Source organism: Stegostoma tigrinum, chromosome 13 (assembly GCF_030684315.1).
Source record: "Stegostoma tigrinum isolate sSteTig4 chromosome 13, sSteTig4.hap1, whole genome shotgun sequence".
NCBI lineage: Eukaryota > Metazoa > Chordata > Chondrichthyes > Orectolobiformes > Stegostomatidae > Stegostoma > Stegostoma tigrinum.
The window spans coordinates 6543801-6562805 of record NC_081366.1 but is presented as its reverse complement, the minus strand read 5'-3'; the positions used below and the strand labels follow the sequence as shown (position 1 = coordinate 6562805).

The following is a 19005-nucleotide window of genomic DNA, read 5'->3' as shown; positions in this document are numbered from 1 at the left end:
AACTATTCACATCTCTGTCAAGATGCCTCTGAAATGTTATTAACGTGCCTGCCTCCACCAGATTCTCTGATAGCTTATTCCAGGCACATCCCACCCTCTGCTTGAAAACCTGATTCTCACACCTCCTTTAAACTTACCCCCTTTTGACTTAAACCTGTGTTCCCGAGCCTTGACAGTTCTTCCCTGTGGAAAATACTCAGTATAACTATTCTATCCGTGCTTCATCCGTTACCTAAACTCTCTACTCATTTGTGTTTTAACTGTGCAGTAAAGATTCTAAGCTTTGATGTAACAACACAAGTACGGAGCATGCTCACTGACAGCAGGATTGCAGTCCCAAGCCAAGGGTGCAAAGTAATTACATAGCGTCTGGATTTGAAATAGATCCAAGCAAAGAAGATTAGAAGTTGCTGAGGGCTCTGACAGAAATTCGAGTAAAATCAATGAATCATCTTGATGGCTCTGGAACTCTGTTGTACATGCAAATAATTCACTTCATGGCTGTAAAAATATAATTTGCAAGATTACATCGAAGTAATTAATGGTTTATACATTATTTTAAGTCCTTTCTTCATTATATCATTGTGTAAGAGATAATGCAGTAAACAGTAAATCACACTATTGCATACATAGTGAGTAAAAGTATGAATTGAGGGGATACAACTTGTATTTACACACTATTTAGAATGCAAAATCCACCAAGCCTGTTTTCCCAAACACTACACAACTCACTCTCTGTTAATTCCCATATTTTACCCCAACCCCATAAAGAATACAAAGTCAGCCAAAATCCATCTTGCATCATCCACTATAATTATATTTAAATAAAATCAAAATGTGTGAGAGAAACGAAACAGATCTGGTTGCATCTGACGAGAGAGAAACAACGTTCGTGTTTTGAGTCCAATATGACTCTCCATCAAACTACCCATATAAACTGACAACATTATCCCTGTTCCTCTCTATGAAGCTTCTGCCACACCTGCTGAGGTTACCCCGCACATTTGGCTTTTAATTCAGATCTCCAGCATCCACAATATTTCGCTGTAAACACATTTGACAACTTTTTTTAACTTCAAGTGATCCTGATATCGAGTATTAAAATGTTGCTACTGTGAATGAATAAATAATAAATAGTAAATGTTGACAAATCGGATGGTTAAAATCCGTTAAGTATATTTAAATAGTGAAGCACCAGGCAATCCATGTTTCATGTAATAAGTAGGGTCTACAGAAATGTGCTTAGTAGAAGCAAAGGTAATCCTGATCTAGTTATTCATTGTAAAAGATCTCACAAATAATGTTTCAACAAATAGAACTAAAATTATGAATGAAATAAAAAGATTGTATTTTTAAATGGGCAATCATAAATGTGAAATGCAAATAAAAAATCTTCCAAATCGGTCCACCGTTAAGAAATCATCTGTATCTTGATGAACGTGAACGTGAGAGCTCCCTACTGTCCAATCAGAAGCTGAAATGTGGGGGGCGATCTTCATAGCCCTACTTCATTGCTCCCACAAAACTAAATATAGTGTAGAATGGAACAGCGAATTGTGGCACATTTGAGCGGTTTATGCGGTTAGAACATAGAACATAGAACATAGAACAGTACAGCACAGAACAGGCCCTTCAGCCCACAATGTTGTGCCGACCATTGATCCTCATGTATGCACCCTCAAATTTCTGTGACCATATACATGTCCAGCAGTCTCTTAAATGACCCCAATGACCTTGCTTCCACAACTGCTGCTGGCAACGCATTCCATGCTCTCACAACTCTCTGTTTAAAGGACCCGCCTCTGACATCCCCTCTATACTTTCCTCCACCCAGCTTAAAACTATGACCCCTCGTGCTAGCCATTTCTGCCCTGGGAAATAATAGGATGGGTCAGCAAGTTTGCAGACAACACAAAGGTTTGAGGTGTCATTGACAGTATAGAGGGCTGTTGTAGGCTGCAGCAGGACATTGACAGGATGCAGCGATGGGCTGAGAGGTGGCAGATGGAGTTCAACCTGGATAAATGCGAGGTGATGCATTTTGGAAGGTCGAATTTAAAAGCTGACTGGTTATCAACTGGCTATCAACTCTATCTGTGCTTCTCATTATCTTGTATACCTCAGTTAGGTCCCCTCTCCTCCTCCTTTTCTCCAATGAAAAGAGACCGAGCTCAGTCAACCTCTCTTCATAAGATAAGCCCTTCAGTCCAGGAAGCATCCTGGTAAACCTCCTCTGAACCCTCTCCAAAGCATCCACATCTTTCCTATAATAGGGCGACCAGAACTGGATGCAATATTCCACGTGCCGTCTAACCAAAGTTTTATAGAGCTGCAACAAGATCTCACGACTCTTAAACTCAATACCCCTGTTAATGAAAGCCAAAACACCATATGCTTTCTTAACAACCCTGTCCACTTGGGTGGCCATTTTAAGGGATCTATGTATCTGCACACCAAGATCCCTCTGTTCCTCCACACTGCCAAGAATCATATCCTTAATCCTGCACTCAGCTTTTAAATTCGACCTTCCAAAATGCATCACCTCGCATTTATCCAGGTTGAACTCCATCTGCCACCTCTCAGCCCATCGCTGCATCCTGTCAATGTCCTGCTGCAGCCTACAACAGCCCTCTATACTGTCAATGACACCTCAAACCTTTGTGTTGTCTGCAAACTTGCTGACCCATCCTTCAATCCCCTCATCCAAGTCATTAATAAAAATTACAAACAGTAGAGGTCCAAGGACAGCGCCCTGTGGAACCTCACTCACCACTGACTTCCAGGCAGAATATTTTCCCTCTACTACCACTCGCCGTCCTCTGTTGGCCAGCCAATTCTGTATCCAGGCAGTTAAGTTCCCCTGTATCCCATTCCTCCTGACCTTCTGAATGAGCTTACCATCGGGAACCTTATCAAATGCCTTACTGAAGTCCATATACACTACATCCACAGCTCGACCCTCATCAACTTTTCTAGTCACATCCTCAAAGAACTCGATAAGGTTTGTGAGGCATGACGTGCCCCTCACAAAGCTGTGTTGACTGCATTTGATCAAGCCATGCTCTTCCAGATGGTCATAAATCCTATCCCTCAGAATACTTTCTAACACCTTGCAGACGACAGATGTGAGACTTACTGGTCTGTAATTGCCGGGGATTTCCCTATTTCCTTTCGTGAAGAGAGGAGTTACATTTACCTCTCTCCAGTCCTCAGGTACGACTCCAGTGGAGAGCGAGGATGCAAAGATCTTCGCAAGTGGCGAAGCAATTGCATTTCTCACTTCCCAAAGCAGCCGAGGACAAATCTGGTCCGGGCCTGGCGACTTGTCAATCTTAATGTTTGACAAAATTTTCAGCACATCAGGTTGTTGAGGTTTTTCAGAAAAAAGAGGAATGATGGTCAGGAAAAGTCTGAATGAATTAGAAACATTCTCACAGATCAAGGTGTTAGGGTGTGGAACCAATTCCATGAAAGAGTGGCGGAGTCAGTTCCAGTCTAAGTTTTCAGGAGAGCATTAGTTTATTTTATTATAATATGACGAGTAGGTGTATGGGGAAAATTCATGATATTGACGTGAGATGACAGAACGAGATGAACTAACAAAGACAGTGCAGACACAATGGACTGAATTTACTCCTACATTTTAATAATTATTTGGTGCTTTGGTATTGTTATCGAAACTATTCAGTAGACATTTCAATGCACGACAAATGAGACTTGGTTTGCATTTTGACAGTGAAAGAATTGATGCCACTTCGTCAACAACATATGAGAATTGGATTCCTTGCAGAAGTCTGTGATGATTTTGCGAATAGTCAAGACAATTTGATCGATTTAGGAACTGCTATTCAAAGAAGTGCTGATATTAAATGTAAACAGCTGTGGGATTGACATAATTTCAACCAGGAAATGGCAAGCAAGTTTACAGTACACACCTGAACCTCCTACTCTTTGTCAGGGAAAGGAACCCCGTTTAAATAGGTTATTTATATCCTTGGACCTCATAAGACACTTACATTTCGCAACAGAATTTGAAGAGCAAAGAGAACATTTCCTCGTCATTTTCCAGAATGCAACCGATTATGGAGCCTGCTTTGAATTCCCCGTGCCCCCACTCCGCCTCCCCTCACCACCGGCTGTTAAAATGTTTCTGAATTAAAAGTGCCTACTGTAGATGGATAAGTACATTTGTTATTGAGCCAAAATAACGTTGACGGTCATGAAGGGGAAAGATAAATAGATAACAAAGTGTGAAGCTGGATGAACACAGCAGGTCAAGCAGCGTGAAGCTGAAATCCCTGTTTTCAGGGTGACATTTTACAATTGAAAAATGTGTTCGAAGGCATCAAGTTATACAACACAGGAACAGGCCCTTCAGTCCTATACAGTTAACGGGACCAAGTTTCCGAAAATGAATTGCTTTTGTCAGAAATCCCTCTAATTCATTCCTGAACACGCACCTGTACAGACGGAAAAGAATCTACTTTCCAAAATAAATATGTAAATGCATGCATCATATGATACAAGAAATGAGTGAGCTGGAAATGATCGTCAATGAAACACTACGGCAGAAAAGTAGAAATATTGAAAGTAGGGTCAGAACGATGCTATATGGAACTTTAAATCTGCTTCAACATCCAATATGATTTTGGCTAATCCTCGATCTCATGAGATTTTCCTCCGTTCTCTTCAGTCTCCTTGATCATTTAAAAATCTAAGTATTTGTCTACGACCTTCTTGAATACATTCAGCGAGGTGTCCTTTCCAGCCTTTGATGGTGGATAATTCCATAAGCTTACTACTATTTGAAGAAATGTTTCCATATCACAGCCTTAAATGGTCTCCCATGTATCCTGAGACTGTGACCCCTGCGGCTACACATCCCAACCAGGGACGTCATCTTCCTTATACCTGAACTTTTCATCCTTTTGGAATTTTATATGCTTTTATCAAATCTCGTCTCAACCTTATCACGACTCTGCAACGAGTCGAAATTTCTCATAGGGCAATGAAGCCCTTTGAAACCTTTTCCACACTCCCTCTTTGAAAAGTATATCCTTTCTGAGGGAGAGAGATAAACCTGCATGCTATACTCAAGACGTAAGTTTCCCAAGCCCTGCAGTAGTAAACACGTCTACTTCAGAATGCATGTCTTCTTGCAATCAAAGACAATATGCCCTAACGTTTTGGAGTAGATCTGTAGCTCGGGTTGTGGCTGTTGACGTTGGTTGGCTGGCCGAGCTAGTTTGTTGTTCCGCAGATGTGTCGTAACCGAGCTTGGTAACATCCTCAGTGCAGCCTCTGAGGAAGTGTCAGTGTGTTTTCCCGCCTGGTTTTTGAACTCTGGGATCCGTTGCGATGGATTGCCTCACTTCCAGTTTTCCTTTGCAGTGGAATGTATATGGAGTCGAGTTCAATGTGTTTATTAATAGCCTGCTTCGTGGAGTGCCATGCTTCCAGGAATTCACGTGCTTGACTCTGCCTACCCTGTCCCAGGATCTTGGTGTTGTCCCAGTCGAAGTCGTGGTTCTCCTTGTCCATGTGGACTGAGATGAGTGAGTATTGGTCGTGTCTCGTGGTAGGCAGTTGATGTTCATGTGCTCTTGCTGTTCGTTTCCTTCCTGTTTGTCCGATGTAGTGTTTCTCGCAGTCACTGCAGGGGATCTTGTAGATGACATTGGTCCTGTCCATGGCCGGGAGTGAGTCTTTATTTCGGGTGAGCACTTGTCTAAGGGTTGATGTGGGTTTGTGCGCCACCCTGATGCCCAGCGGTCTTAGAGGTTTTGTGGCGAGTTCTGACGTGTTCCTGATGTAGGATAGCGTGATGAGTGTGTTGGGGCGAGTAGATTTTTTCTGATACTGTTCCTATGGGCATCTCCTGACCCAGTTCTTTGGATATCCATTATCCTTAAACACTCGGAAGAGACACTCCTCCTCTTGGTGAAGTTCCATGTTGCCGCAGTGTGTTGTTGCCCTTTTAATTAGTGTTCGCACGCAGCTCTGTTTATGTGTGCTGGGATGGTTACTATCTAAGTTCAATACCTGACCTGTGTGTGCGGCCTTTCGGAGTATTTTCGTTTGCAGCTCCCCATTTGTCTTGCGTCCTACCATGACGTCCAGGAATGGGAGTTGTTTGTTCTTCTCCTCCTCTCTGGTAAATTTTATTCCAGTGAGGGTGTTGTTTATGAGTTTGTGTGTCTCTTCTAATTTTGTCCGTTTAATGATGACGAAGGTGTCGTCTACGTAGTGTATCCACAGTTGAGGTTGGGATTTGCGGAAAGGCAGTCCTTTCCAATCTTTGCATCACTGCTTCTCCTATGAGTCCGGAGATAGGCGATCCCACGGGTCTCCCGTTGATTTGTTCGTATATTTGGCCGTTGAAGGTGAAGCAGGCGGTCAGGCATAAGTCCATTAGTTTAAGCACGTTGTCCTTGGAGATGGCTGCACTGGGGTCGTGTACTTGTTCAGTCAGTGTTGTCATTGTTTCCCTTGCTATTGGTATGTCTATTGACGTGAATAGGGCAGTGACATCAAACGATGTCATGGTCTCTCCGTCCTCTATCCTTAAGTTTTTGATCGAGTTGAGGAATTCTTGGGCTGAGTGGACGGAGTGGGGTGATTTGTTGACTATGTGCTTGAGTCTTCCTTGTAGTTCTCCGGCTAATCTGTGCGCTGGAGTGCCGGGTGTGGAGGCTATGGGTCTGAGGGGACTTCCGGTTTGTGCACTTTAGGGAAGCCGTAGAATCGGGGTGTGTTGTTTCCTTCGGGTTTCATTCTTCAGAAGTCTGCTTTGTTGATCTGTCCTGTTTGTTTAAGTCTTCGTAGCATGTATAGAATTTTGTTGCCTAGCTGTGGTATCGGGTCGGTTTGTACTGGCCGGTATGTGATCTCGTCGGCGACCTGCTTGTGCTTTGGAGATGTCGTCCTTTGTATTCATTATCACTCACATGCGCCCTTTGCCTGCAGGTAGGAAAGTGATGTTTTGTCCTTTAATCTGTCCAAGGCTCGTCTTTCCCGTGTGTTGAGGGTGTTGAGTTCCCTCTTTCTGGTTAGTGTCGGGACTACCGTCAGTCTTATAGTTTGTTGTGTTTCTTCGTTGACATTGTTGGCCTTGAGTGTGGCTTCCAGTGTAGCTAGCCATTCTGTTTTGTTGGCGTCCCTGTAGTTGTAGTTCAGTCCCCGGGTGAGAACAGCTTTTTTCCGCGTCTGTCAGTTTCCTATCGGACACGTTCCATATCCATGTGTCAGTTCTGTTGTTGTCGCTTTTGTGGGTAAGTGTGGTTAGTTTGTCTTGCAGGGTCTGTACTTTCTTGGCTCTGATGGTCTGTCGGCTGATGTTAATGGGTCGTGACATTTCGGTTGTCCATTCGTGATTGATAGCCTCCTGGAATAACGTTTATTGGCGCGTAATTTCTTCCAAATGTTCAAGGATAATAGATATGCAAACAACTGGGTCAGGAACAGCATCAGAAAGATTCTACACGCCGCGATACACTCACCGCTCTATCCTATATCAGAAACACAGCGGAACTCACAACAAGACTTCTACGACCGCTGGGCATCAGAGTGGCACACAAACCCACATCAACCCAATGACACGTGTTCATCCGAAATAAAGACCCACTCCCCTCCATTGACAGGACCAATGTCATCCACAAGATCCCCTGCAGAGACTGCGAGAAGCACGACATCGGGCAAAAAGGAAGGAAACTAACAGCAAGAGAACATGAACACCAACTGACTACAAAAATACGCGACCAATACTCACTCATCTCAATCCACATGGACAAGGAGAACCACGACTTCGACTGGGACAACACCAAGATCCTGGGACAGGGTAGGCAGAGTCAAGCACGTGAATTCCTGGAAGCAAGGCACTCCACGAAGCAGGCTATTAATAAACACATTGAACTCGACCCCATATACATTACACTACGGAGAAAATGCGGAAGTGAGGCAATCCATCACAACGGACCCAAAAGTTTAAAAGCCAGGCGGGAAAACACACTGACACTTCCTCAGAGGCTGCACTGAGGATGTTACCAAGCACGGGAATGAAAGTCTGCGGCACAACAAACCAGCTCGCCGAGCCGACCAAACTCAACAGAATATACCCCGTGCCTGATTACTTTCATTGGCAGACGTGCACGGACGCAGGGTCCTTGAATATGTCCACACCTGCAAGTCTCCTTCCAACTTTCTCATGACTCAAAATCTCACAATGTACAAATGTTACATTATAATTTATTCCTTCATCCTAGACATACATATCTATGAAATGCTGTGACTGAAACCTTGCGGTACCCCAGTATTCGATATATTACACTGAGAAAACAAACGTCCTTTTCATCAGTCTCTCTGTTTCATCTCTGTCAACCAAATTTCAATCCATGACAATTTATTAACATGTATCATGCGTAATTTAATTTTGCTTACTAAACTCCTTTCTCGGACATTATCTGGTTGATCGTGGAACACCTCAGAAGATATCATTTTTGGAAACTAAAGACGTGTATTTGGATGCATTTGGAAGTAAATCATGTCAACCCTGACAAATCATTGTGCCAGCATTCTTTATTTTTTTCCTGGAGAAATTCTGGAATGTTGAGTATTGGACTCGTCAAAAACACATTTCATGCCTGAGAAGTTGAACACTGTCCATGTTCTTCAGAGGACTCTGGTAACTTCATGTTTTTGAACAGTTAATAGAACTACTTGCGTGATCCAGCTGAGAAAACAGGGCTTCACATGTGTGCTCCTTTAATATCTTGACTGCTACCGATAATCTTGAAAATAATACAATATCTACCTTGGACGAGAGCATAAGACGTAAGTGAGGAATAAATCGCACTGCGCATAATTCTCCACTATTGGGCATGGCAAAGAATGGAGTATTTTTTTCCACGGACTGATCTAACCAGAACATAGAGAATGGAAACTATTACAAGTGACACTGGATAGCTATATGGAGTCTGACAATGAAACGGAGTATAGTAATGCCTATTTTCGCATTTCTCATCAAAAGATGAACGATGAAATAGTTTTGAGTTCTTGTAGTGAGAAATGGCAAATTTGGCAACGGAATGCAACGACACAAAAACCGCAGCTGAATTATAAATTAAATAATACTAACATTCAAAAGAGGCTTATGGCAGTTGTACTTTTATTCCTATTTTTCCAGTCATTTGTAGTATGTTGTCATTTCTTTCCAGATGTAACTTTGGGAACAGGGAGAAACAATGCAGTTCAACAGGTTTATTTTTCTATTGTGCAACAATAAATCGAGGCATTTGCACTCACTGCAGGACGCCCAGCTTTAAGAAGTCATCAGTAATTTCATTGGTGGAATTTAAGCGCGCTGCTCTTCACCAATCAGAACTTAAGATGTGGATGGGAATCCGCACAGCCCCTTCGCTACCCAGACACCATCACGTCTAATCAGACGCAGGGTAAAATTGGACTGCAAGCGGCTCGTTAGGAATTGTTCACGAATCGACTGGACGTTTCGAGAAAATACAAGGCTTAAATGGTATAATCCGAGCGATTTGTGAAATGTTCAGGTATTTACTCCGGTGCAATTGCTTCCGAAACAAAAACATTGGTATAACTCAAAGGAGAATAAGTAATGCTGCGGATACATGTTGAAATAAAGGGAATGTTTGACTCTGGAAATGAGATATAAAATATTTTGGCGTCTGAAATGCCATTTCTTGTGCTGCATATTCTCTTCTTGGAACCTAGTGTTTGGACAGATTCGTTACTCAATTCCTGAAGAACTGCAACTCGGCGCCTTTGTTGGGAATATCGCTGAGGATCTCAGTTTAGATGTAAAGCAGCTCTCGGCTCGCAATTTGCGAATAGTAGCCGGACCCAACACACAATACGTGGATATAAATTTGGACATTGGCATTTTATTGGTGTCGAAAATAATTGACAGAGAAGCGATCTGCGGACCGAGCCTCAGTTGTGTGCTAAGCTTCAACGTTTTCCTTGAAAACCCTTTAAAGCTGTACCAGGTTGCAGTGGAGATTCTCGATGTGAATGACAATGCTCCTAGCTTCCCAAATACACAATTCCGCCTAGAAGTGTCAGAGCGTTCTATTCCTGGAACGCGCTTTCCACTCGAGCCCGCGCACGATCTGGACGTTGGAACCAATTCCGTACAAAACTACGAGCTCCTTCCGAACGATTATTTTGTTCTCGATGTACAGATGCGTAGTGGTAATGTAAAATCCCCGGTATTAGTGCTACAGAGTACCTTGGACAGAGAAGCGGAAAGCAGCCACAAATTAACGTTGATAGCCAAGGACGGCGGAGTACCTGTGAGATCGGGCACGAGTCAGGTTATGATAATTGTAAATGATGCAAACGACAATGCTCCCGTCTTCTCCCAGTCAACTTACAGAGTCAATCTGTTAGAGAATGTAGCCACAGGATCGCAGGTAATCAAACTAAATGCCACTGACTTGGACGAAGGGTCCAATGGAGAGATAAGCTATTCGTTTGGTAGCCACACTTCAGCTGAAGTTCGTGAACTGTTTGGCGTGAATTCCAAAACTGGTGAAATTATAGTAAAACGGACATTGGACTATGAACAAACCAGTGTTTTTGAGTTAAACATTCAGGCTACAGACGGAGGTTCTGATGCTATGTTGGGGCACTGTGATATTTTGGTAAATATTATTGATGTGAATGATAACCCACCTGAGGTGATTTTGACGTCTTTATCGAGTACAATTTCCGAAAATGTCGCAGTTGGGACTGTAGTCGCTCTATTCGCTGCGGCAGATAAAGATTCGGGCGCAAACGGACAGTTACAATGTCATATTTCAAATAAATTGCCATTTAAACTGGATTCTTCTTTAAAGAATTATTACGGAATACTTGTTCATCGTGCACTGGATCGTGAAAATAACTCCAAGTATGACGTTACAATAACATGTTCTGATGCCGGAAATCCTCCACTAACATCCAAGAAAACTATTCGGGTCGAGATAACCGATGTAAATGACAACGCGCCACAATTCAGTCAATCTGTATTTACAGCAAGCATAATGGAGAATAATGATATTGGCGCTTCTATACTTTCCATTACAGCCTTTGATCGCGATGTTGGAGTGAACGCTCAACTGAAATACTTCATTCTGGAGACTCAAATTCTGAACGCCTCGGTATTCGATTACATCTCTATTAACCCGCACACCGGTGTTATATTCGCTCAAAGATCTTTTGACTACGAGCAACTGAAAAACTTTCAGATTCAAGCTCAGGTATTGGACTTTGGGACGCCATCATTGACAAGTAATGTTTCAGTGGATGTGATTATCCTGGATCAAAATGACAACGTTCCAGTCATCGTGCAGCCAGTGGCCGAATTTGGGTCAACAGCAGTTGATACAATATCCAGGTTTGCGGAACCAGGCTATTTGGTTGCCAAGGTATCCGCCACTGACGCTGATGCCGGTCAGAACGCTCGTCTTTCTTATTCCATTTTTCAGGCTACCCAGCATAACCTTTTTACTATTTCACCAGACACTGGAGAAATTTGGACAATCCGTCGTGTCGTTTCCAAAGATGCCTCGAAGCAAAGGTTGGTGATTCTGGTAAAAGATAATGGATCACCATCTCTTTCTGCCTCAGTGACTATTATCTTAACTGTAATTGGTGATGACGCTGACATATTTTCCAAAGTCAGTGGTTCGTCTGAAGACCCCCGGTTTCGGCCTGATCTGAGCCTTTCCTTGGTCATCGTATTAGGAATTATTTCTACCATTTTTCTCGTGATTTTAATTATTCTCGCTGTGAAGGTTCATAAAAGCAGGAATCCACAGAGTGGTCAGCACTGTTCCCTGGGAGTTTGTTGTTGCATTGAAACTGGGCATTCTCTGAATGGAATTCAAAAAGCCAGTAGAAACCTTCAGATACCCTCAAATTACGTTGAGGTATTCGGTGGTGACCCACTTTCTCAGAGTTTCCGTTATGAGTCATGTTCAACATTGCAGTCAACAAGGCGAGACTTCATAACCCCCAACAGATGCAAGTCACCCACGGACAAAACGTATGCCCAGAATGATTATGTTGGGAAACGGGATCCTGAGTTGCTGCCCACCGAGAAGGTCAGCAACACTTTGTACAACGAGGTGAGCCATTTCGAAAATGGGAATAGGTTTTTTTTTAATTCATTCAAGCAATGTGAGCATCACCATTTGGCCAACGCTTTTGGCCTGTCCTACTGGTCCTGAAGAAGTTGGTTGCTCGTTGCCTTCTTGAACTGTGGCATTAGTGTTTTCACCCTGTATTTAGACAGGGATTCCCAGATTTGACTCCATGATAGTTTTGGATCTGTGTTCTTCATTCGGGCCATGATAATCTATGTCGTGTCAATTTTTTTTTGCATATGCTCTTCTTGCCCTTCTATTCATGCATTTACAAGTAATTTCACAGAGGTAATGGTGAGTTGCTGCAGTGCATCTTATAGTCAGTGCATACTGCTGGCATTGTCCATTGATGATGAGGAGGGTCGTTATCTAACTTGTTATGTGTTGTGCCAGTCAAATGCACTTTGGGTCTTCATCAGTGTTAAATATCTCGAGTGTTGTTGAAAAAGTATACCTCCAGGAAAATGGAGTACATTCCATCATGCTCCGAATTTTCATCTTGACCGCTCTGCGGACTCACAAGTTGAGATTCTTGCCCAGAATTATTCGGTTCTGACGTACTCTTGGTTGTCAGGTATCTCAGCTTGCTGGATGTCCGGTTTCTAATGAAAAACAGTACAACCAATGTTCCATTTCTACACTGGTTGATGTTCCACCGGAAATATCCCCCTTCTTGGCATCTCCCTCACCTAAGGTGTCGTGATTCTTAGGGAGAACAACAACCCCTGCAATGACAGAGCAACTTTAAGGGATCAGTAGGGCTTTGGTCAATTTACCTTTTACCATTTCTGGCCTATTGGTCAACAACAAATGGTTCATCCATTGCTGTGCAAAATTTCTTTTAGGAAATACATCAGTTGTAAATGATACGCTTGTTTATTTAATGTAGATTTAAATATATTTAATTTCAAGGGTAATAATAATTTCTTCTCACATTTCCTGATTTCATGCTGGTAACTCCGATGATGTGTTTCTTTGATTCACCTATGGGACATGGGCGCCATTGACTGGATAGCATTTATTGAATGTCCCTCATTGCCCTTGAAAAGGTGGTAGCAAGTTGCCTCCTTGAACCTCTGCAGTGCATTTGGTGTAAGCTGACCCACATTGGGATGGAATTTCAGGATTTTGACCCAGCATGAGGCAATATGTTTCCATATCAGGATAGTGAGTGGCTTAGAGAGGAACATAAACATAGTGGTGTTCCTGTGCATCTAATGCCCTTATCCTTCTGCGTGGAAGTGGACCTGGTTTTGGAAGATGTCATCTAAAGATCTTTGGTGAATTTCTGCAGTTCCTCTTGTCGATAGTACACACTGTGGAGGAGGGAGGAATAACTTACTCTGCGTATAATTCTCCACAATTGTGCATTGCGCCAGATTGGAACGATTTTTTTCCCCACAGATTAATATATCCATAACACAGAGAACGGAAATTCGTACAATTGAAACTGGACAGTTATAAGGAATCTGAAAGTTCAGTTGAGTATAGTAATGATTATTTTCAGATTTCACATCAAAAATTGAACGATGAAATAATTTTGTGCTCCTGTAATGTGAAATGTCTAATTTGGCAACAGAATTCAATGACAAAGAACCATAGCTGAATCATAATTTAAACAATACTTACACACAAACGAGGCATATGGAAAACGTTCTATTATTCTTATCACACCTGTCATGTGTAGTATGTTGTCATTTCTTTCTAGACGTAACTGTGCTAACGGGGAGAAACAATACACTTCATTACATCTTAAAATATTTTTTAGTGCGCAACAATAAATCTCGACAATTGCACTTACTGCAGAACTCACAGCTTTAAGAAGTAAATGGTAATTTGATTGGTCAAATTTAAGCGTGCTGCTCTTCACCAATCAGAACGTAAGATGTGGACGGGGATCCGGACAGCCCCTTCACTACCCAGACACCATCACGTCCGATCACACAGAGATAAAATTGGATTGCCAGCGGCTCGTAAGCAATTGTTCACGAATCCATTCGACATTTAGAAAAAATAGGAAACTTAAATGGTAGAATCCAAGCGATTCGTGAAATGTTCAGGTATTTACTACGTCGCAGTTGCTTTCGAAATAAAAGCATTGATATAACTATAAAGAGAATAATTAATGCTGCGGATACATGCTGAAATAAAGGGAATGTTTGACTCTGGAAATGAGATATAAAATATTTTGGCGTCTGAAATGCCATTTCTTGTGCTGCATATTCTCTTCTTGGAACCTAGTGTTTGGACAGATTCGTTACTCAATTCCTGAAGAACTGCAACTCGGCGCCTTTGTTGGGAATATCGCTGAGGATCTCAGCTTAAATATAAAGCAGCTCTCGGCTCGCAATTTACGAATAGTAGCCGGGACGAACAAACAATATGTGGATATAAATTTGGACATTGGCATTTTACTGGTGTCGAAAATAATTGACAGAGAAGAGATTTGCGGACCGAGCCTCAGTTGTGTGCTGAGCTTCAATGTTTTCCTTGAAAACCCTTTAAAGCTGTACCAGGTTGCAGTGGAGATTCTCGATGTGAATGACAATGCTCCTAGTTTCCCAAATACACAATTCCGCCTAGAAGTGTCAGAGCTTTCTGTTCCTGGAACGCGCTTTCCACTCGAGCCCGCGCACGATCTGGACGTTGGAACCAACTCCGTACAAACCTACGAGCTCCTTCCGAACGATTATTTTGTTCTCGATGTACAGATGCGTAGTGGTAATGTAAAATCCCCGGTATTAGTGCTACAGAGCTCTGTGGATAGAGAAGCGGAAAGCAGCCACAAATTAACGTTGATAGCCAAGGACGGCGGAGTGCCCGGGAGATCGGGCACGGTTCAGATCTCAATAATTGTAAATGATGTGAACGACAATGCTCCCGTCTTCTCCCAGTCAGTTTACAGAGTCAGTCTGTTAGAGAATGTAGCCACAGGATCGCAGGTAATCAGACTAAATGCCACGGACTTGGACGATGGCCCCAATGGAGATATAAGCTACTCGTTTGGTAGCCATACTTCAGCTAGAGTTCGCGAACTATTTGGCGTAGATTCTAAGACCGGTGAAATCAGAGTGAAACGTAAGTTAGATTATGAAGAAAACAGTGTCTTTGAGTTAAACATTCAGGCTACAGACGGAGGTTATGACGCGATGTCGGGGCACTGTGATGTTTTAGTAAATATTATTGATGTGAATGATAACCCACCTGAGTTGACATTAACGTCATTATCGACCACAATTTCGGAAAATGTAGCAGTTGGGACTGTAGTCGCTCTGTTCGCTGCGGCAGATAAAGATTCGGGCGCAAACGGGCAGGTACAATGTCATATGTCAAATAAATTGCCATTTAAACTAGATTCTTCTTTAAAGAATTATTATGGAATACTTGTTCATCGTGCACTGGATCGTGAAAATACCTCCAAGTATGACGTTACAATAACATGTTCGGATGCCGGAAATCCTCCACTTACGTCTGAGAAAAGCATTCGGGTTGAGGTATCCGATGTAAATGACAACGCGCCACAATTCAGTCAATCTGTATTTACAGCAAACATAATGGAAAATAACGACGTTGGCGCTTCTATATTTTCTGTTACTGCCTTTGATTCCGATGTTGGATTGAACGCCAAACTGAAGTACTTTATTCTAGAGACTCAAATTCTGAACGCCTCGGTATTCGATTACGTCTCTATTAGCCCGCACACCGGTGTCATATTCGCTCAAAGATCTTTTGACTACGAGCAACTGAAAAACTTTCAGATTCAAGTTCAGGCGACGGACTTTGGGACGCCATCATTGGCAAGTAATGTTTCAGTGGATGTGATTATCCTGGATCAAAATGACAACGTTCCAGTCATCGTGCAGCCAGTGGCCGAATTTGGGACAACAGCAGTTGATACAATATCCAGGTTTGCGGAACCAGGCTATTTGGTTGCCAAGGTATCCGCCACTGACGCTGATGCCGGTCAGAACGCTCGTCTTTCTTATTCCATTTTTAAAGCTACCCAGCATAACCTTTTCACCATTTCGCCAGAAACTGGGGAAATTTGGACAATCCGTCGTGTCGTTTCCAAAGATGCCTCGAAGCAAAGGTTGGTGATTCTGGTAAAAGATAATGGATCACCATCTCTTTCTGCCTCAGTAACTATTATCTTAACTGTAATTGGTGATGACGCTGACAAATTTTCCAAAGCCAGTGGTTCGTCTGAAGACCCCGGGTTTCGGCCTGATCTGAGCCTTTCCTTGGTCATCGCATTAGGAAGTATTTCTACCATTTTTCTCGTGATTTTAATTATTCTCGCTGTGAAGGTTCATAAAAGCAGGAATCCACAGTGTGGTCAGCACTGTTCCCTGGGAGTTTGTTGTTGCATTGAAACTGGGCATTCTTTGAATGGAATTCAAAAAGCCAGTAGAAACCTTCAGATACCCTCAAATTACGTTGAGGTATTCGGTGGTGACCCACTTTCTCAGAGTTTCCGTTATGAGTCATGTTCAACATTGCAGTCAACAAGGAGAGACTTCATAACCCCCAACAGATGCAAGTCACCCACGGACAAAATGAATGCCCAGAATGATTATTTTGGAAAACAAGATTCAGAGTTGCTGCATACGGAGAAGTTCAGCAACACTTTGTACAATGAGGTGAGACCATTCGAAAATTGGAATAAGGTCCTTTCAGCTTTATTTTTTTTATTCTTTGAAGCAATGTGAGCATCACTGTTTGGCCAACACTTTTGTATGGCCCCAGTTGTCCTGAAGAAGGTGGTTTGTCAGTGCCTTCCCGAACTGATATCTTCCATGTGGCGTTGGCGTTGGTATATTCAGACTGCATTTAGGAAGGGAATGCTATGATTTGACTCCACGACAGCTTTGAAACCATGTTATACAGCTGTGTCAGGACAGAATTCCTTACACAGCTTTGTGTGTGTGTGTGTGTGTGTGTGTGTGTGTGTGTGTATGTGTGTGTGTGTGTGTGTGTGTGTGTGTGTGTGTGTGTGTGAATTATTCTTGCCCTTCTAGGTGCTATTCATGTGTTTGCATGAATACCACAAAAGCCTTGGTGTGTTGCTGCAGTGCGTTTTGCAGATGATACACACTACTGCCACTGTGCATTAACAGTAGGGGAAGTAGATATTGAAGAAATTGCGTGGTGTTCCAGTTAAACAGTCTGCTTGCTTCTGTATGGCATTAAATATCTTGATTGTTGTTGGCTCTGCATACATCCAGGTAAATTGTACGCATTCCATTACAGTCCTAATCTGTAAGTTATAAACTCCGAACTGGTCTGAGGAGTCAGGTCATGAAATACTTACCCAGAATCATTGGTTCTGATTTTCACTTGTAGTCACCATGCTTGTCTAATTGTCGTTGTCACTTCACTCAGTTGACATGATAGCAGGATTTTAATGCAAGGTAACGCCCACAGGCATTCCACACCTGCATTTGTGAGGTTACCATGGAAGGAATCTCATGGCTAATCTCTCAGCCACCTAAGGTGTGGTGATCCTTGGGTTAAACGGTGGCCATTCATCCATACCATTTGAGAGAGCAGTTCTGAGGGTCAGTAGCACTGTGGCAACTTTATTCTTCGCCATTTCAATTTCTGGCCAATTGGTAAAGAACAAGAGGTTGCTGCTTGGATGTGTAAAACTTTGGATAAATGTTTCATTACTAATCTAAGAATAAGACTGTTATTTAATACCCAAACATACTTATTTAGTTTACTTCATAATAAACATTTCTTCTCGAAATTCCTGACTTACTGCAATGTGGAGGTGTCTCCAGGAGTTGTTTATTTTTATTCACTCCTGGGACATGAGTGTCACTCGCTGGGCAGCATTTATTGCCCCTCCATGTTGCCCTTCCGACGCTGCTAGCAAGCTGCCCCCTTGCTGCTCATTTGATGTAGGTTGACCCACAATGCCATTATGGAGGTATTCCAGGATCTTGATACAGCGATGGCAATATCTTTTTCCAAACCAGGAACATAAGTGGCTTGGAGAGGAATTTTTCGGTGGTGTTGTTCCTAAGTAACTGCTGTCCTTATACTTCTACATGGAATAGATAATGGAATTCGAATATCTTATCTGGGATCTTTAGAGAATTTCTGCAGAACATATTATCGAGAGTGCACGCATTGCAGAGTGAAGAGTATTGGTGATGGAAGGAGTAGATACTTGTGGATATGGTGTCAATAAAGTGGACTGCTTTGTCCTGTACAGTGTCAAGATTTTTGAATATTGTTACGATAGCAACCATCCAGGCAAGTGTGGAATATCTGTGACACTCCTGAATCGTGCCTTGTAGACGGTGGGCAGGCTTTGGGGAATCATGGAGTGAATTATTTTCTAGTGCCTCACCTACTCTTTTTTACAATTTCCAATTTAAAATTATCTTGTTATAAAAAGGATATTATGAAGTTAGAGATGATTCAACTGATATTTGAAAGGATGTTGCCAGGAATGAACAGCATGGTTGATCAGGAGAAGCTGGATCAGCAGGTCCCTTTTCCACAGGACCCGAGGAGGTTGAGAGTGACATTTCAGAGTCTTATAAATTCATGAAGTATCTAGATAAGGTGAATAGAAGATGTATTTAAATGATGGGGGCATTTTTTAAGGTGTGTGGGAAAAGATTTTAAAAGTTTATTCAGGGCCTTTTTTAACACCGAGAATGGTAGATGTGTAAGAAGAACTTCCAGAGGAATTGGTGAATGCGGGTATAATTACAATGTTTAAAAGGCATTTAAATAAGTACATGAATAAGGCATGTTTGGGGGTATATGGGTCATACGTAGGCAGATGGAGCTCGTTTAGCTTGGTATTATGGTCGGCATTGGAATGGTTAGA

The 19005-nt window shown here is 42.4% G+C and overlaps 2 protein-coding genes across 5 annotated transcripts in view; both read left to right on the top strand.

Annotated features, from left to right (window-relative positions):
- LOC125458398 (protocadherin-10-like) overlaps positions 1 to 12242 on the top strand; it is a 106408-nt gene extending 94166 nt beyond the window's left edge. Inside the window, exon 2 of the mRNA XM_048543654.2 lies at positions 9213 to 12242. Coding sequence (XP_048399611.2) covers positions 9672 to 12242 — 2571 coding nt within the window. The 5' untranslated portion in view covers positions 9213 to 9671. The remainder of the gene's footprint in view (positions 1 to 9212) is intronic.
- Positions 1 to 19005, top strand: part of LOC125458288 (protocadherin gamma-A11-like) — a 199301-nt gene that overhangs the window by 93975 nt on the left and 86321 nt on the right. The gene's annotated exons all lie outside the window — the stretch shown is intronic.